A 20,996-nucleotide genomic window follows, 5' to 3' on the forward strand; every position below is an offset into this window, starting at 1 on the left:
CTAAAGAGACTATTTTACGTGTTGTTTATTTTTAAACGTTAGCAATGGCCTACTGCTTTTGTCTTTTCATAATAGTGTTGCTTTGCAAATCTGATGATCTTTACAGCATTGTCTGGTTTTATGAGGTCTAGTTTACTTCTACTGTCAACCAGGCTCTGGCACAGCTCCTGAGCTTTCTTTGTTGAATTACGTTCCATTATTTTTTCTACTTCCCTTAAGAAGTACTGTGCCCAGAGGACAGTTTTCTTTCACACCAGCTGGCAGTGCCTACATGCTGTTTGTTTCTCTAGTTCTTGATACTTTCTGCCTATTCTATAAGGCTTTTTCTTCCTTTCAGAAGCAACTATTTCCCTCTTCAGTTATTGAATGGCCAGTTCACTATGCCCATTCTGCTTTCAAATTCCTCAACTTTATTTGAAATCTGCAGCTTGACATTTGCAGAGATCTTGAAGAAACTTGGTTCGGATATTAAATCATGATGGCTTCTGTTGAACAGAGAATCTTCTCCCTTTTTTCAGTCTTTACTTGCAGAGTAAGCCATGGTTGGCAGGCAAGGTACAGCAACAATCCATGGATGTGCTTCTAAAGGATTATCATGTTTTAATGCATTTGTTTGGGGAAAACAATGTTTTAAATTGTATCCTTTTCTCAAATAAATCAATCTGGAATTACCTCAGTATCTGGGGAAAGACAGGGGTATGATGAACACAGATTATACTTGTTTCACTTCAGAGCTAAAACCTCATCCAGAGTGCAAGCCTTTCACAAACAGCTCACAAAACCAGCAAGGGTCTGTTGTATGAAAACACCTGCACTCTCAAAATTCATCTCCATCCCACATTCACACGGGTACTTTGATAAGCAGTAACTATTCCTCTCCCCCTTACCAAGAGAAGTCCTCTTTGCTCCAACCCTGACATGCACATGTGCAGTGGGAACCAGCAGGACCCTGCAAGGACATGCCAGGAGACAAAAGGTGCTGCTCCTTCCTTGCAGGGTGCGGGGAAGGTGGTGTTTAATTCTCGGCAGATGTGAGATGACAGAGTAGTCAGGATGAGACAGCCTGGGTATTCAGCACTTAACTCTGCGCAACACAGTCTGACCTCAGGCTGAGTGGTAAGCACTTCTTGTTTCAGGAAAAACAAATATAACTTTCAGTTAACATTTCCAAAAGGTTGCAAAAGACTAAAATAAAGAAAAAGGCATCTGAGTTAGGCTGGGGAAGTAATCACAGTTTTAAAATGGAGCGTCTGGGTCACCTGCACAGGCTGTAGGTCTGCCTGCTTGACCTCAGGTGAGATCCCCGCTTTTAACACTGTTGTGGTTTTAGCCAAATCCAAAGACAGAAGCACAGCAACAACTAGGAATCATGAGTGAAGAACTGTAGTTTAACAAAAACCAGAGAATACACTGTATGCAGCTAACAGGAAAAAGGTCAACTTGATAAAACAAAACGCTGACATTCTTTGTTACATCAATCCTTCCAAAGCTGAAAATTCAGGATACTGCAACCACTCAGGCGAAACCCAACTGTTAAAAGCGTTTTGACTGTTAAGAAACTGCTCAACTTGATCTTCAGCAAGAACTTGTCTGGGCATTTCTCTGGGTTTCCTGAAATACCAGAAACAATACAGTAATAACAAGTTTCCTTTGAGGGATGAAAAAGAAACCTGGACACACCCTTTATTCAAACAACATGTTTATTTCAATACATAATAAGGAGTGACTGGTTTGATGAATCCCCTCAAGTAATAATGACAGGTAGGAGGCATGTGAAGGTACTCTGTACCTTTAGTGATGGGGTGTGGGGAGAAGAAAGCATTTTCAGTAAATTCTCTATTTCACATTAGTTACTAGCTGTAAATTATGCAAGAACAAGTCAACTGCACTAACTCTCCAAATTATTACTAGTCACTCAGCAGCTCTGACATCCACCCCAGAGGAACACATCAACCTCCTACTGACTGCAAGTGAATGAGGAAGTAAGTAGGCACTTATCTCTTCTTTCGTCTTTCTCTCCAGTCAAGACTGATGATCATCTCACAAAATTAAGGGAAAAAATACTAAGCCATTAGATGGGGAAAGAGACAGAAAAAAGCAAGAAAAAAGGGTCAAAAGAGGTACAGAAATCTGATAGAGACATGAAAAGAAGCAGACTAAAAGCAGTTCCTGTTGAACTTTTAAAACATGATCCATCTTCATAAGCAGTGCAAATTTTGTTCTTGAGAACTACAGGGCTGACATAGTTAATCTTGTTTTCACATATCCCTTTAACTAATTAAAAAATCAGAAGCTCTACTTCAGAGCTCAGTATTTTTAATATGCTCAGATAATGCAATTAACTTGAGAAGAAAAACATTTCAGTAAAGGCTGCACCTTGTCTACACTGTGAGATTATGTTCATATTAATTTTCTGTGGAACAAAAACGACCATATTTTAATCCAGTGAAAAGCTGTGCCTTTGAAACAGAATGCGATCACCTATTTATTTCTCCTAGAGACAACACGTGCAAAGCTGTGCTAATATTAAAATGTTTGTCAGACAAAGGTGACTCAGTTTCACCAAAACGGGTGTTAGACTCCCTTTGCTGACTGATGATTAATATTTTCACGTCTATGTCTGGATACAGAGCTAACAGCTTGAAAGAAAAGGCTCGCTACAGGTTCCTTCCTCCAGTGAACACTAAAGAAAATAATTTGCAGAGTAATAACTCAGAGATACAGTGTTCAGATGCTGTATGACTCCAGTTTTAGAGCTTCATTAAGATTATTTAATTATCATCTTTTAATTGCAATATTGGAGAAATCTAAATTCAATAGCTGTTTTCACAGGTCCATCAAAGCTGAGGAGTACCAAAGGTGAGAAGAATTGTAGTGTCACATTTGTGTCTTAGTTGAGACTCAGAAAGGTTTCCGTAGATCAGCATACACAATACTACGTGCTTTTCTAGGAATGAATCATACTCTTCTCCGTCTACAGAATTCAAGGAATGTCCTGAACTTAAATAAAATTTGCATGTAAGTAGTCACCAACTAACAAAAATAACATAAATCAATTAATCCGTTCATTTGTATTTAACAGCTTCCCTTTACTGCATGGAACATAAATACCCCACAGACAAATTGAGTTACCCCTTGCTGTATTGCAAGAATCCCTGCAGATGGTTATAATGATGAATGAATCACAGTTAAAAGTAAAGGCTGGAAGAAATCTGAAAGGAAAACAAAACTCTATCGTCTGGAGTCTTCTTCAGACTAATTTTATATTTGTACGCATAATCTAGTATTTTGCCTCTGACCAATTTTCTAAGCTTCAGATGTAGTCCTCAACAGATGTTTGTACTCATACTGACATTCATGCTGTTGTCTTCTGTAGAGCTGAAGAGATCAGCATGATATTTAAAACATATTTCCCTTTGGACCTTATTGTCTTGTAATTGCAAACCTCCTAAATAAAAGCAAAGGCTGCTCAGCCTAATTTGAAACATGAGCAGTATTCACACTGCCAGCTTTCATACTTTGCTTTTTAGGTTTCCCTTGTTAAATCCAGGTCAAATACAGAAAACACACAAAGATTAGTTTTTAATTGCTCAGGTGTTTTCAGTGCTTGCAAAATATTTTCAACTCTCCATCATCCCATGAGAAGAATTTTGATGGCTAAGGTCAGTACCTCCTTGGCCAGAGGGAAGATGTCGACCTGCCTGTAGATGCTCATGAAGAGGGAAGGGTTGCAAAGAGGAGATCTGCGTTCAGAAACAGCTGTCTAAAAGGACACTTAGCAGACTGAAGAGATGTAGCAGTGCTTATTCACAGGGTTTCTTTTGCTTGCATAAATGCATATTGAAACACAAAGCTCCAGCAAGACCGTTGAAAAAAATGACTTAGAGATCTAATCTCATCTAAGAATTCATATGTCTTTTAAAACATAAGCAGCATCATGAATTTATGCCTACAGAACTATTTCCACATCCATTCTCCATGGATTTGCCTGAATGTAGAATAGAGACTCTGTAGGTATGCTGGTAGGAAAGTCTACAGTGAGCTGCAGACCACAAAAAATCATTACAGATGGTATGTCTGCCTAAACTATTAAACTGGTTTAATCAGATATGACCAAAATCTGCTAATTGTGCAGTTCATTACTGAGAACGCAAATTATAGTCCACATGCATCAGACATTACCAACCAGATCTGAAAATGGGTGTGGGAATACCCTAAAAAAATTAATTATGTGGACTTGATTGCATAATACACAGCTATTCTGTGCTTATAGGCTGAATAACTGCAGGATAATCGATGTGAAGATGCTTTCAGGCTGATCTGTGAGGAGCCAGAATTTCAATCAACATCCAAGCTTCATTTTTCACTTCAAAACCAGTATATTGATTTATCCCTATTTCTGAGAAGATTCTTAGATGAGAAATGTCAAGACAGTATCGATAAAAATTATACAAAGATACATTAATGCATTATTAACCACCTATTTCTTACTGCCAAGTACAGACAGACTGCTTCAGGTGAACACAACTCATTACTTAGTTATGAAACAGATCACAGAATCATAGAATGGCTTTGGTTGTAAGGGATCTTAAAGAGCATCTAATTCCAACCCCCCCTGACATGGGCAGGGACCTTCCATTAGATTAGGTTGGTCAAGTCCCCATCCAACCTGGCCTTGAACATTTCCAGGGATGGTACACCCACAACTTCTCTGGGCAACGTCTTCCAGTGCCTCACCACTTTCAAAGTGAAGAAATAAATAAATAAAATTAAAAAAATACCACCACACATGAACATGAAGTTCCTTATGCCTCAAATCAAGCTCTGTGCAGGCTTAGATATCAGCATGTCACTGCCCACTCTTAGTGAAGCTTGTTTCAAAATGTAATACCTCCCCCACGAGAACAATAATTACCTTTACCTCCCTTTGTGAGCAAGCCTTTAATACCTCACTTGATCTTCTCTTACCAGATGAGTGATAAGCCTATCATGCTGATAAATGAAAGGCAATCAACCCTCCTTACTACTAAGATATCCTATGAGATCTCATCTTTGGAGAACCACATACTTTTCTGAGCCAAGTGGTGAGGTGGAAAACCTGCAGAGGCTCTGTGCAGCTCATCTTCACCACATTTTTCCCTTGAATCCATTCTGCTTGTTAAGTCCAGTACAGCACATTTAGCCTCAGCTGACTGAAGGGCTACAAAGCCCACTCCCAGGAGGCAAAATTTTATGAACTGTCAATTCAGGAGTTTATTCCTACATTGTAGAACTCCTTGCAGCTTTGAATTTAAATTGGACTTCTGAAAAAGGGCACACGACTTGAAAATCAGTTTGACTCTTCTAGAAAGCACAGATCACAAGTTTCAGTGACAACTGGTTCAGAAAACCATTTTGAGGAAGGCCTCAGGTTCTAATCCTGTTGCTGTTATGACTGTTTTAAGTGCACAGCTATAGCAGATTATTTACTTATCTTGCTGTGCAAATCTCTTATAAGAGTGCAGTCTGGCTGAATGCATTTAGTATCTGCAAGTATTAAAGCCTGTACATTAGTAAGGTGGCTAACAGCTAGCAATAGTGAAGGTTATCTCCTCTCTGAGCCATGGACTGCCTAGGAATAGAGACACACAGGATCATCAACTCCAGTTTCTCATCTTTGTCTAGCTTGTGAGGAATCTTTCCCTACACAAGAAGGGAACAGGGCTGATATAGATGTATAGACTTGCTGTACCAAAACGGTGATGGTCCAGCTCTGCAGGCCTGAAGGCAGAGCCCTCAGGAAGGCTGTGCCAGGGCCCCTCTGCAGCACAGCACAGTGGCAGAACTACACACAGTGGGACAATGGCTTCCCACACAGAGAGCGACGCACTTGAATACAGAAAGGAGGAGGAGAGGACTGACATTTCTTGCATTTTGCTAAGCTGCCTTTTACTCACACTTTTACCAGTTCATGCATCAACCATGGCCTTGTCTCTTACATACCATGTGATGTTGAAGAGCTCTCAATGGTAAGGTAGCTGGACTCGCACTTCTGTGATTCGATATCCAGGTCTCCAATTTTCAAGATCAGGCGTTTTCCTGGAGGCACTTGGATTTTCTTTTCACAAAGAGTGTAGTTTGGGTATGTCCCAGGATAGTTTTTGGATGCCAGCGTCCCACTGTCTTGATACATGACTGTGTGCCCACATCCATCCCCTGCAGTAGGAGAACAAAAAGGAAGAGAAACAAAATGTATTCCTCAATAAAAAACATGTAAGAAAATACTGGCTACCTAATCATGTCTGATGCACTTTTCCCTTTCAAGTAAGTATTTTGTAATTCTCCACCTCAGTTCTGCTATTGTTGGAACACAGGTAACTGAAATAAATAGTCATGTTTCTACTGCAAAGCAGTAGAAAGGAAGGTTGGAAACACTCATGAGCTAGGGTGTATTTGACAGTAATGTACAGACAGTACAGTGTCTCTCTGGCTTTCTGCTTTACAGCCAAGCCTACTGACTCCCTGATGATGCAATTCCACATGTAAAAAGCAGGATCCTTCCTTAAATAATTTTCTCCCAATTATCAGTCAGCATTTTATTTCCATAGCAGTAGCCATCACAGAGAGGGTAACAGAGTCACACATGAAAACACAGACATGATTTTACTGTCAGAGACCTGACACATCTTATTTTCCTGTTGTTTTTCTTGTGCCCCTTGCACAATACAAACAGCACAGGGGACAAGGTGAAGACACAAGAGGGACTTCCAAAGTGGGGTGTGCACTGTTAATGGTACACAGGCCACTTTGCAGCAGCAAGCCCAGAAATGCACATGCTGCTGCCTCCTAGCTCAAGAGCTGAGGGCAGGTGTCCTCAGTGTGTGTCTCCATGGCACTGTATAGGAGCCAGCTCGGCTTTGGAACCTTTCCTTGGTGGAGAGGCATCTGAGGAACAGCTGCAGCAGATCAGAGGACAACAGGAAAAGGCACATGGAAATACATGGGCGGATGTGTGGACTGACATGGAAAACAGGAAGCATCCCCAGAGGGGGAAGGAAGCAGGTATCAGATAGAAGACCTTGACTACTAAAGGAAGCAATTTTTACTGAACTACTTAAAAGCATACTAGTAACTTAAATTTTCTATATTAAAGCTTAAGCCATTTTGTTCTGCTCAATCTTCCAAATAATGGAAACTTTTGTGACAGTGGACTAGTGTCATATACACATACATGTAACAAGCAGTCCTAATTTTCAGGTCAGTTAGGGCATAGGCACTTTCCATAGGGGTCTTGTATACTGTTACCCTTTATCTCAGCAAAGCTGAAGCTAATCCAAGAAGTGTTAACAAAATAAAGACTCCTGCAGAGCTGGGAATTCACAATGTTCACTTTACCTACCCAAAATTTTACTTCTGGGTATATTTTGGTTAAACTGTTTTGCTCTGTGCCATTTTAATTACTATCTGAATTTCCTTCCTAAATCATCAGTAACAAGAAATTTAAGGTTTGATAGGATTATTTAAAAATGAACAACTAGGAATGAAGTGTTGAAAAAGAAATGTGGCATACCAAGGGTTGGGGGGGAAAGTGGCGTGCTGTGCTAAGATAAGCTCCAAGCTATCAAACTTTGACTTGCTACCATATAATTACACTGCCATTTCATCCAACTCACTCAACTGCTTTTTCTCAAGCAACCACATTTATTTTGAAGCTTTGGCATTACTACTAGCTTTGTTGCCTGCTATTTATTTTTGTTGTAGGTTCATGCTGGGAATAGAGGTGAATAGGAGATATAGATCCAAAATCATATCACCATAAAACATATTTAATATGTTTTCTTCAGATCTCCTTTTCCATATGCTTTAAAAAACACCAGTTGTTCAAGTTTTTTAACCAAGCACTATTGATTTTAGGATGCTTAGGAAAATACTCAAGATGAAAGTCAAGCTGTCATCATCAGCAAATCACCTTTTAATGGAAACTTTTGGCAATAGGAATAAAAATATAAAGAACATTATGGTAAATGAGCTGTCAACTTTCTGAACAGAGAGAGGGGTCCACAGAGGTCCAGGCAGTGTAAAACCAGATCACTTCCAGCAGGACACAGGACAGCCTTGATGACTGTGTAGCCAACTGCTGTGCAGTAAAAAAAGAACTGCCCATGGCCTTTAATTTAAACTGCATGTTTCTAACTGTGAGCATTTATTTTAGCTGGGTATTGAGCTTGGTTTGCAACTTATCCTTATTAGGAAAGAAAAGGAAAAACAAAGGGAAAGTTACAGAACCACATGGGGATGAACTCCTTAAAATGGAAAGTCTAGTATTCACATAGACTTCATCTTACTGGGCTATGTTCTGGCCTGTGTCACCTTTGTACAATGCCAAGGATCTTTTGTGGTGCAAAATGCTGCTCAAAAAACTGTAAAGACCCTGTTATCATGATAAGACCTTGATGACCGTGCAGGTCACAGAGCCTTATATTTCTGCAGAAAGTGTACAGGCAAAACTGTGCCTGAGACCTCAGCCTGCCATCCTCCTCCTTCGAGGTTATACAAGGTCTTGTTCCCAGGGAAACTCCTTTTTTTTTTTTTTTTTTTTTTTTTTTTTTTTGTTAAATCTGTCTTTGAGCAAGAGCATTAACACCAGAACATCTTTTGAGCTAAGAAAGCATAAATGCTATTTTCTGACTTTTCACTGGTGGAGCATGGCCATCCAAACACTGCAGCTGGTGAGAGGAATGATCAGCATCAGCCTACACCTGTAACATCCCTTGCTGCCTCAGTTCTGCCTGCCTGCCACAAAGGAAAAGCTAATGATAGAAGCTTGTTTGCCACAAGAACCAAAGTGATGTCCAAGTAGTCAGACCAAGTCCTAGTAACTATTGTTTCTTACAAAGAAGGCTGGTTGCAGCTCTGAATTCTGAGTTTCTCAGCAAGATTTAGATTTTTCTTTGCTCTGGTACACTGAAATTTGCTGGAAAACTTACCCTAGGGAAGGAGTCAGAAGGTGTAGAGGGAAGGTAGAATAAAGCTCAGCATCTGACAATTCAAAGAGCAAATTAATGACTAAATGCTAGTAAAAACCTCACAAATATCACTATATAACGAGCTCAAAAATGGAGGCAACTTGTAAGGAATTCAAAGCATGTCCTTAATCACATTTTCAAATGTAAAATGTGAACAATATTGCCATTAGTTTTGTTCTTATTATTTTCCATGGGAAAATTTGATTTTCAGTAGAAATGTGTTGGCCAAACTTCAAATACAGGGAGTTGAAAACACAACTCCTCATCCTTATGAAAACCGTGGTTTAAACACCTGATGTCACACTCTTTTCTATAGGCACAGATCTTCTGGATGGAAATATGTTTATTTAACCAGTCAGTTTGACACAGAATTTCTTGCTGACACTAAATTGTCACTTATCATTACTTCTGAGAACTGTTTTCTATCACCCCATTTGGCAAGAAGTTGGCAGCCTTGCCTCAGACATCCACATTTCATCACTTCTCACTGGACAGAAGCAAAGCAACATATTTGAGCCCAAGGTACTCAACAACCAGAGAATCTAAACCTACTTAGATTTAATAAAATCTCTCCTCAGCACCAGGAGTTATTGAAAACACATCATACATGTTTTGTAGAGCAAGTTCCCACGGGCATTTGAATCCAGACCAAGATCATGATCTCTGAATCATGGGCGACCACCTGTAGGCCTACATGCAGGTTGTACCAAAGATCACACAGCACTGGAATTAAGGCTGTTTACCAGAAATAAAAATAATCTCTTATGGCAGACAATGGAAACGGCTCCCCAGGAATCAAGAACCACAGCTGGCACCTTCTGCCACAGCAGTGGGCACACTACTCACGCCTTGCCCTCTCTCACATGGTGCTCGACAAGAGCAGTGCATGTTTGTAAACCCAAACCTGAGACCCCACCAGAAGACACCAGCACATGTGCCTGTGGACAGGGCAAGGGGAGATACCAAGTGGCTGGCAGGTATTCCCATGCTCAGACACACGTGTGATGGATGCGTGTGGGACAAGGTGGAGAAGTATCCCTGTGTCTGGGCTGGGTCTGGCACACAGGGAGGAGGGCCCCCTCCAGGATCTAACCTGCCCAGGAAAGACAGAGGTGATTAAATCAATGCCCACAAACAAGCTCTGGCCCCATCCTGTGAGCTGCCTGGGACACAGCCCCTGACAGATACTGGGACTTTAGCAAAACGGTGGTGGTGCCAGAAGCAGCACAGAGACCCCTGAAAACGATGCTGGTTCCTTCAGGTACCCTACTGTCACCCAGAACCACCTGACTGGACTGACTCTGTCCTTCCATCCCTTCCTAGGCCCAGCACACAAGCTGGTGTCTCACTCCTCTGCTCCCTGGGCTTTTCCACCCCTTGGCTGCACACACATGTGGATGCATGCAGTGCCTTCATCCAACCACTCAGCGTATTCCCTTCTGAGATAGGGAAAAGGCTACAGTTTTTGAAACAAGTACTATAAAAAGTTTCAGAAACATGTTGATTCGGCCAACTACAAAACAGTTACAGAGTATGATATCAAAGCATTTTCAAAAGCATTGCTACAATATCCTGGCAGCAAACAGCTGCCTTTTTCATCCTTCTGATTCACCCTCACGAAGCAATTCCTGACACCCTTGGACTCACTCCAGTGCTAAATACGTGTTATACCTAGGTGCGATCACACACTCAGCCTGCGGCTGCCTGCCCTCTTCCGTTCCATTGGGTGAGGCCTGTGGGGCCCCAGCATTTCCCATTTGGTCTCCCTGGTTATAGAGTATTGCTACTGGATGTCCCTCGGCTTCCCACTCTTTCCACTGGGATGAAGTCCCCCAAAGCACCCTTATTGCCCTCCCCGCCTCCTCTCTCCCAGTTTGACGTCCCTTTGAAGGCCACCTTCATGGGGGCTCTTGGGACGAGGCAAGCTCCCCCTACTCCACACGCAGGACAGAAAGCAGAGCTGCTGGATGCTTGTGGCCTGTCCTTCCTTTCCATTCCTTCTTCTTTTGTGAGGAGAGAGCAGAAAACTGAGTTTGAATACCTAATTCTGAAATCCACCCAAAAAATCAGCATTTTCTGAAGAGCCACTGCAGCAAATGGGCACAGTCAAAATGAACAAAATACCACTGAGTCAAGCCTATGGCTCTGAGAGCTCTGATGAGAAGCCCCACAAGAAGAAAAGAGATTTGTCTCATCTTCCACATTGCTTTCACTGAAGTAATAACTCCAGCTTATTAAAAGCTACAATAATAACTGAGTCAAGGAGTTTTGCATCTGTGTTTGAAATAAGATTTGAGTTATGCATAAGAAAAGATATGTATCTAAAAAAGAAATCAACTCCTTCCAGTCAAACCTGTGCCCTCTCTGCTCATATGGGATAGGAGAAAAGACAGAGAAAACCCAAGTTTTCTTGCCAGGTGCTATCCAAATCCACTGATGTGGTCTGAAAACACTTTAGGTTTTCATACAGCTCCTTTAACCTTCATCACTAACAGAATCATGCATGCTGCAAACACAACTGGGGGGGGAGGGAGGTTCATGCCTTCACTGCTTTCTGAGGTGATGGAGTAAAATGCAGAGTTAAGTGCTTCATCTGTAACCTCTCTGCTGCCAAACCTGGGTCAAGAGCATCAGCTCTTTACTGTGCCATTATAACAGAAGAGACACCTCCCTGCAACTGGAACCTAAACCCATCACTTCCACAGAGAATGTCAGATGTCAGAACTTTGTGCTTTTCCTGCCAGTGAGCTCAAACAAAGGGCAGTAGAACAGACCTGAGGCATTGCTGGGCAGGTGAGAACCCCCAGTCCTCCTCCCCCCCAGCAGTGGTGGAGCCCAGAGCCACACGGGGGAGGCAGAGGGGGGGAAATAACCATGCATTTGGGGATTTCACAAGCCACTGGATTCAGGGCAGAGGCCATTTACACCAGCCAAGTAACTGGCTGAGCCCCGCTTCAAAAGTGTACAAATCCACAGCAGGATTTTTTCAGAAGTCCAGCTGTATGTCCTTCACAATATTTTGTGGCTACAGAAAAAAAACTATTTTCAAATAATGAAAGAAACCATTAAAAATTAAGGCAAGTCTATAATCATCTGAAAAATAAAGCAGTAATTGTCATCTTCCATGGCCTTTAAATTAGTATTAATATCTTTTTAAGGGAAGAAGTCCCCCACTTCACAGTATGCTCTATTGCAAAAGGAAAAACAAATAGTACATAAACATTTTGAGTTGTATTTTAATTTAAATCCATTAAGAAGTCAGGAAACATTTTATCCTCTGGGCTGCAGCAGTTCCTGAGGACACTTATTTTGCTGCCCAAGCTAACCAAGTGGTGTCTGGCAGGAGGTCCAAGAGCAGGAAGGGAAGGTAGAGCAGCAGAAGAAACAAAGGAACACTGTGGAGTGCTGATTTTGTTGCCCAAATTATTTACTTACCAACTTCAAAGGAATGCAAAAACAGAAGAAGGTCAAAAAAATCACAGCATGTTTTTCCCTCCTCTTCACAGACATTATTTACTGTAATGTCCCTCTTAAAGTAGAAATGAGAAAGAAGCAAATGATCTCCAATTGGTTCTGCAGTGGTTCCATAAACCACAAATTCCCACCACATGCGCAGCTGCAATCACCCCTGCAGCCATTCAGGCTGTGGCTGGGAACTGGCTTTCCTCAGGGTGTCCCCTGCAGCCAGCCTCAGGAGATGCTCTGCCTCAAACATATGAAAAGTTATTTTGGTAACTGGTTGGATTGCCATCACCAAGTATAGAAAAAAAACCCTGACAATCCTTCTGAATGTCTTATCTAGCAACGTAACTTACATCCATACTACCATTTCTCAAAGTTAGAGGTTTTTAGCCATTGCAGCACAACCATCTGGGAGTAGCCAGGGAAATCTTTCCAGCTGTGCTGACCTACATGGCAGTGACTTTGCAGGATTTCTACAACTGACCTGAGCAGCCTTTACTACCCCAGAAGCCTCTCTCACCTTTGCAGAAGTTCACAAAGACAAAAACCTAGCAAGATCTGAGATTTTATTTATTTAGCTGCTAAAAGGTCAAGAGAAAGCAGAAATTTCCTTATAAGCAACTTCTTCTATCAACAGGAAAGCATGTCCACTAAGAGAGAACTTTACACTCAGCATGCAGGTTTGAAACCTGAACAAGTAGTAAAGTCTTACTTACACTAAGACAAATGTGAACCACTATCTAGTTCCATTGCAATCTGTAAAAGACAGACAGTACCAGAGTACATGTCAAAAATAAGTATGTTTTAGTCACTGCTTCCAGGACTTAGGCAGTATACCCAAATGTAGCCTGCCAGAGAAGCGAGCTTCAGTACTGGAATTTGCTTTTCAGCACTCTAAATACAGCACTCTTGAGCTTGTGGGTGTGAGAAAACTTCTATGCCTTTTTAACTGCTGAAACAAAAGAGATTTGTAATTTCTTTATTTACTGCATAGCTGCATTTAAATATTTTTCAATGCTTTCCTTTCATGAAGGTGGCATGCTGCTGTGATTGACCACCTCAACATCTTAATGTTGTGCGAGTTTGGACAGAGATGAGAATGGAGCTACACATGTATGGAAATTCCAGAGGAATCTTAAACATAAAGTCCCATTTTTGCAAAAGGGAAACTGATTTTTTGTTTTCTAAATAAATAAATTATTACTGTGAGATATTATGTCCATATTATGGACCTCAAGTATGGAGAAGGCACCAAGTCCATTCCCAAGCACTTCTTGTAACTGCATGGTCAGAAGGAACCATGAAGGACTATAAATAAATGGGAAGATAGTCACATTTGGGACCCTGGTGATGGTTCAGGGCTATGCAGGCTATGAGGAGCAAATATCCCACAGACAGCAGTTTCTTCCCTGCCCCTCTGCCTACAGCATCCCAGAAACATGTCAAAACACAGGGCTGGAGCAGAAGAGTTCCCTCCCACCCTGTGCTGGGCTGTCCCTGGGTTGAGCAGACATTTTGCCATTAGGGCATCTCCTCCAGTTCTGCTGATTTGAGGCAAACATGAAGTTGGATTTTTATTAAGGACTTTTCAGGCAAAGTAGGAAATGCTAATCTTAACTAAGAGTCATATCATATATATGCAAATTGTTTGCTCTACTTTCTCCATCTGTTTTCTTCCCAGGTTTTTCTCTTCGCTATGCTTTACTGGAGATTAACTTACAGTATATTGCACCAAATTTGGACTGTGTGGGAAACATATGCTGCAAGCTCAAGGCCAGACTCGAATATTGGGTTGCACAGGAATAGGAATATTCACAGCAGTGCTAAGGGCTGACAAACCCACAGGGACAGGAAATTCGGAGACACCAGGGTAAGGAGAGGCTGAAGCAGAACTGTTCCAGTTACAGTAGCAGGTGGGAAGGCAAGATTTCAAAACAGTTTTAATTTGGGCAAGAGGAAATGGTTGAACATGATAGAATGAAACCACACACTCCCCTTATTTCAATATGCAATTACCTTGTTAGTGTGATACAAGTCAAGCAAGATAGACAGTTATCAATGATGGAGGATGGTCTTTTTTTCTAGAAATCAAACTTGTCCTGACTTGAAAAATCATGTATCCACCTTTTATGTCTGTACGCCTAGATGGAATATGTAATTTATTAATAAGAAAGGACAAGAGAAAGGATGCTACTTTTCTCAAAGTGAATTATACAAGCACCCCATTATCCCCAAGGTGTAAATCAACAAATATCTCATGAGAAAACGAATTTGTGATGGAAACAATAATTGTCATTTATCAGCACAACAAATCTTTTAATGTCTTTTGACTCAGTAAACTCAGTGTCTAAGAAACTATTTCCTCCATGGTTATTGCAAACTAACAACAAATGGTTTCCTGCATCTCCAGTAGAAATGGAAGCAAAATTTAACTGAACTAAGATGAAGAAACAATCAAAGAACTACTCTGACCTAATGTACTGAAAGCAAGAAATGCCTTTTGTCAGTATTGTCGCACAACCAGCCTGCTTGATACTCATCCTCAAAGTACTAACCAAAAAGATAAAGAAGCTCCATAAACTTTTGTGATCTTCCCAGTTCATTGTGGTTATATATTGTTGCTGTGAAAGATGGAAAGGAAAGGAAAGGAAAGGAAAGGAAAGGAAAGGAAAGGAAAGGAAAGGAAAGGAAAGGAAAGGAAAGGAAAGGAAAGGAAAGGAAAGGAAAGGAAAGGAAAGGAAAGGAAAGGAAAGGAAAGGAAAGGAAAGGAAAGGAAAGGAAAGGAAAGGAAAGGAAAGGAAAGGACATCATTATCCAAGTACTACAGTGTTGGCTGTGGCACCGCATGTGGCACCACAGCATCATTTCTGTGGCACGTTAACGAGACTGTATAAAAGGTGCTTGCTGATGGATGTGGAAAACAGCAGAGAGGAGTGTATTTTATGCCACCCTGTGTACACCACTTCATTAATTAAACTCCATTATTCCATTTTCACCAGATTTTTTTGATTAGCAGTAGTATTAAGCAATCATATTCTCAACTTTTGAAACAGGATACAGCAGAAAGCTCTGAACAGTTTTTCACTCTACCCAAGAGTGAATCACTCAGTGTAACTGCTTGGTTTACTTTGATACAGTTTCATTTTGCTTTCCACCTACAAAACACAGCAACTAAGTTTCATCTAAAAAAACTTAGTGGATTAATTCTCAAAAACACAAGCATTAGCAAGGACCATGAGTTTAACCATGTCTCTTCTGTCTGTGCTAAAATACTACTAGATCAGTAAGTGCTGAGTCCTTGGGTTTGAAAATGCTAGCAGTTATGACCACCCAAAAAGCCTTCAGTAGCTCAGAGGCACTTGAACTTCAATTCCCCAGTAGCATGCTGACACAAAAAACATGGGATAATGCAAACCCCTGCCTTTAGGAGAAAGCTGAGACAGCAGGAAAGGCAACAGTTCGAATGTGAGCCATGGACCTCACTGCTAAAGCATCCCAGCAGAGGGAGACCCACAGGATACCTGAATTTATTTTACAAGTTAAAATATATTTTTGCATACCTGGAGGACAAAGTGTGGACTTTTTTTGTTGTTTTTATGAGTTCATTTTACAAGTGAGGCACTGCTGACTATTAAGTCAAAACAACACACCAACACAGAACTGGTGTGGCACCAGAGCAAAATACAAGAACTTTCAGGCAGAAGCCACACATCTCCCTTCTGCACAGTTAGTGCAGCTGCAACAACAAGGCTCAGGCATGTAACAAAGCCATTCTGTTCGTGTGGGTGAAGAAATCCACCTATGTTTCCAGCTTTTTGAAGTCTCTGCTGCTACTCCATGAAGAAAAGTTTTGTTTGATTTCTGACAGGACACACACAGGCCTTTGTATAGCATGAGGGATCGCATCCAGAATTCCCCATGTGTTTTTGTAATTTGAAATAAAACAAACAAACAAAATTTTTATTCAGAGGACATGAACATCTGGAAGATGACATCAACATGACTTCAACTTTAATGTCAAAGCATTAGACTGAAATCCAATATTGTTGAACAATTTGTGGTGGAAATGCCAGACACTTGAACATTATGGAATAAAATTGTGATGGATATGAGGTTTCTGCAGCAACTGAGGGAAGAAACAATGTTTTAGAGCTTAACTAGATGCCTGATGAACAATAATGTAATTACAGAAGTGTCTTGGGCTGAAATGCGTGATACTAAATATAAAAATTAACACCCTGGTAGCGTAGAAGGCCTGGAGACTGGGTTTCTAGCCTTGCCCTGCTCTGCTTTCCCCATTTATTCTCCTGTCCCTCATCATGGTGCTTGGAAACACCTTTACTGAAGCTGTTTGGAGATGGGCAAATACTGCTCAGCACAGGTGCACTTATCCTTCTCTGTGCCTATGTGCAGGAGCAGAATGGAGCTGCCACCATACAGCAATCCCGTCCCCTCAGGAGACAGGAAATAATGAATATGGTCACACTGGGACTGGAAATCTTGCTTGAAGAGGGTGAGAACACCACCACCACCAAACTTAGCCTTCATGACTTGGGAGGAAACTCCTGAGAGGCAAGTCCTGGCTCTGTCAAAAGAAGAGACAGGGAGAGAGGCAACAAAAGACCAAAATGCTTCCTCTCCTCAAAACATTCAGCTACCAGGCTTAATTATACAGGATCAACAATCCTAACCAAAACTACTGGCAGCCTCTCTCTATGTACAAGCATACAGCCAACCTCAAAAATGTGGCTTTAGCACTCACACAATTTTCACAGACAAAAATCAGTTTAATTAGATAGTTCGTAATTTATTTTGAAAGCAGAAATAAAGGTATCTGTATACTCTTAAAACTAGTCAAACCACTATCCTTTTTTATTTAAACATCACTATTAGCTTGTCCCAGTTTGAAGTTTCCCACTCCCAGCTGTAACACTAATTAAACCTTTTGGGGAAGTTGTGTGCTCATTCTTATGCATTGCTATTAATATTTTTTATTGCAGTTAGTTGGGATCCAACACCATTCCACTGAATCCACTCAGAAGGATTTTATTTTGATTTTGTCTGGCTTGTTTTATTCTTAGCAGATGGTGCAAACCCATATGTTGATGAGTACATGCCACAGGAGAGCATCTGATCCAATGCAGCCAGCCCCAAACTATAGTGATGTCTATGCTGAGGACTTCAGTGCCTGCCACCACACAGGACCACACTTCTTGGCACAGTGTGAGAGCTCAGATGGGCTTTCAAGACTATACTAGTCCTGGTACCTAAGCTACTTTTGAAAAGGTACCTTAGGCATCACTATACAGTAGCACGACCGTCCTCAAAGTTGGTATTTTTTCCCACTAATTTTTACTGTGCTATCTATGTAACTTAGGTGGACTAAAGGTGACAAAGTTTTGATAAATATAAATGAATATATTTTGCATATGCAAATCAACAAATGATTTTCATGAAATATGATTCAACAGCCATGCAGGTAACAACTTTGCCAAAGCATTTTTTCTCCCTGCATTTTCAGCGAGACTCCTGCTGGCCTCCCCGTCTTTGATTTTGTTTGAAATACATCCCCTGATAACCTAAAGAGAAGTACTTATGAAGAGCTTATAGCTATTTATAGCAAAGTCTGTGTGACTGAAAACATTGCAGTTTTCTTGTGGTGGGTACACGCATTGCTTATGAACTGCAACTGGAAAACTGTTGCCTCCCTCTTTAGCAATTCTAGTCAGCATTCCCAAGGCAAGAGAGAGGGAGCCAAGGAAGGAAACAGACATAAGGACAAAACGCAAACAAACTGAAAATTTACCAATCACTTACATTCAGAAACTGAAGCAGGGGGCGGGGGGTTTGGGTACAAGAAAGATTCATCTTGATCTGCATTTCAAACTGCTGGAAATGGGCATACAAACTGGATTAGCATGATCACACCAGTGTTCTTCAGCAAGGGTTTTGCGAAAGCCCCTGAGAGCAGGCATAATCTCTCATAATTACTGGATACACTGTTGCCACATTGAATAACAGCCTTTCCTCAAAACATATAAAAGTCTACTCCCCATCGATTCTTCCAACTGGGCATTGGGTGAAACTGTCAACAGATCCAGGAATACAGCAAGCAAAGCTCACTCCTGGATGCTGATCTGCAAATCCCACATGAACTAGTTTCATAGATGTGTTTTATTGGAAGTGAAAATAAATGAGGTACAGCAAGAGCAGTGGCTTAAATCTTGTACTTAATAGATTAAAATCCCCATTCCTCTTATGCTGTCCTACAAACAAACCACCTTCGGGTCAGTTTTGAGTCCTACTGGCCAGAAATCTGATAGAAAATGAGTCAAAACCCTGAAAGACTCAGATTCAACTCTGAGTTCTGCTGCCCACAACTACATGGTTCAAGGTCTTGCTCAACACCACCAGAATGGAAAACAGGGAATAGTGAAAGGCAAAGATAATGCATTCTGGTTTGCCTTCTTTCTGCCTTGGGTTCTAACTGCTGGAGGAGGTTTTTAGAAGAGATACCAGGATATGGGTTGGCTGTGTGATGTTGGCAGACAGGGAACAAGGTATATTTTGTAGTTGTCAGCAAAGACCTGGCAACTGAAACCCCAAGAGAAGATCAGTGCACAGCAGAATAAAAAGAGAAAAGAACGACATTTTATTATAAATCCCAAAGCTATATATTACTCATGGACAGTCATAGATGTAGCATTTGTTTCCAGGTGAGACCTACTAAGCCTATAAATATTTTTTAATTAAAATAGTTTCCCTTAACGCTCAGCTTTTCTTATTATCATTTTATGGACAATAAAAATTCCATGTTCATAGAGGCCTCAGACAACACACCCATTTAACATATTTTCAAGAACAGAAAGAGTGCTGATACCTGGACTATACACCCTCACTCAGATATGAACCATTCTCTGAAATAACCGAGCTACAGTGAAAAAAGCGGTTTTTCCCTTATTTGGAACTGAAGTAAAATAACAGAAGCTATAACAGCCGCTTCATCCCTGTTCTGTAGCACCCCTCAAGAAAAAGTTAAGAGGAAGGTAAAGGCTGCATGTTGTGCAGTCAGCTCACAAGGAGTCAGAAAAATGTAATGCTTCATTTTTTAAAATGGGTATTTTCAAATCAATATACTTAAACCAGTGCATCTTTCTTTGAACCAGCTGGTGGGAAACACCAGCGGTGACACAGAATTATCTGAAACTCGAGCCTGATTCACTCTGGCACTTCTCCTGCTCCATTACAACTTTTAAATCAAGTCAAGAAGCTTGTGTAACAGGAAGTTTGTATCCACTTATCCTTATCTCCTTTCTCCACTGGTGTGACTTTAGAACACTTAGCCCTTAATTTATAGGGTAACAGTAATAAACAAACACAGAACTTCCCCCGTGGAGAAATGAAAGACATCAACATCTTTTCTTCTTTCTAGACACTGGACAGATTATCTTGTAAATCTGAGTTTGGTCCAAAGAGAACTGGAAAAAATATACTTGTATTTCCATTCTGCTGATGTGATAGTAGAAACATTTTTAACATGAATACAACAAATGGGCTTTTACTAATTAATTTGGGAATACAGACAAGAAGGGATGTTCATACTTACTACTACTGTGTTACTGTGTTCACCAAAACCCCCCAAAATCCCCAGCAGACTTACTATTACTCGCTCCCCAAATGACTTTCTTCTCCCTGATGTCATTGAGTGAGGGACAAACATTGGTGAAAGAGAAAACAAAAAAAAACCCAAAACCCCTGAAAATACTGATAAAAAGAGGGGATTAAGGGAATGTTTTTTCTTTGATACATGTTTCCTGGAACATATCAAATTGGAATCCCAGCTGAGGACAGAACAGCAAAGCTACCATGAAGCAGGCAAGCGGCAGGACAACCCATACCAGCTTCTCCCTTTTGTGGAGATGCTTATCAGAAATCTCTGTTAATGGGAGGTTATGCGAAGAACAGGTATAATCAGCCGAAGTACTTTCTGCCAATGCATGTATACAATGCTAATGCACAGCATTGGGTTCTGGGATTTGCAGCCAAGTCAGAACATTGATACGGGACTTTTAAGTTATCTGAATACATTGTCAAGCTCATTATGATGCTTAGTTTCCAGTATTAACTATTTTATCTGTAGCTGCTAGCAAAGTCTTCTAAGACGGATGCATCAGGCCATGCAATGCAACAGCCAAGAGGTTACAACTCCGAGGTCGGAGATGCCAGCTGTACTGGTAATTTACACAGGAAGCTTAAAAACACAGGGTAAAGAGAATAGTACCCGCACCCTAATTGCAACAAACTGCACTATCACAAAAAGGCTCGTAACATTTCTTTGAGATTCCTACGAAACTTTGTCAAGGCACGAGTATGGGCATTTCACTTTCTCACCGAGGCAGTGGAAGAGCAGAGCTGCCTGAACGCAGCCGTGGGACAGGGGCTGCCGGCCCAGCCCCAGCCCTGGCCGGAGCAGACGCGGTGCTGCCGGTGACCGAGCGCCTCCCGCCGCGCCCGGGGCTCCCGCCGGGG

General features: G+C 41.2%; 1 protein-coding gene across 2 annotated transcripts in view; it reads right to left on the bottom strand.

Moving 5' to 3' along the window:
* Positions 1-20,996, bottom strand: part of DCBLD1 (discoidin, CUB and LCCL domain containing 1) — a 47,236-nt gene that overhangs the window by 25,426 nt on the left and 814 nt on the right. For both annotated transcript variants that reach the window (XM_069010918.1, XM_069010919.1), the window contains exon 2: positions 5,983-6,195. In XM_069010918.1, the coding sequence (XP_068867019.1) occupies positions 5,983-6,195 (213 nt within the window). The remainder of the gene's footprint in view (positions 1-5,982; positions 6,196-20,996) is intronic.

The sequence above is a fragment of the Aphelocoma coerulescens genome, chromosome 3 (assembly GCF_041296385.1).
Source record: "Aphelocoma coerulescens isolate FSJ_1873_10779 chromosome 3, UR_Acoe_1.0, whole genome shotgun sequence".
NCBI classification, from domain to species: Eukaryota; Metazoa; Chordata; class Aves; order Passeriformes; family Corvidae; genus Aphelocoma; species Aphelocoma coerulescens.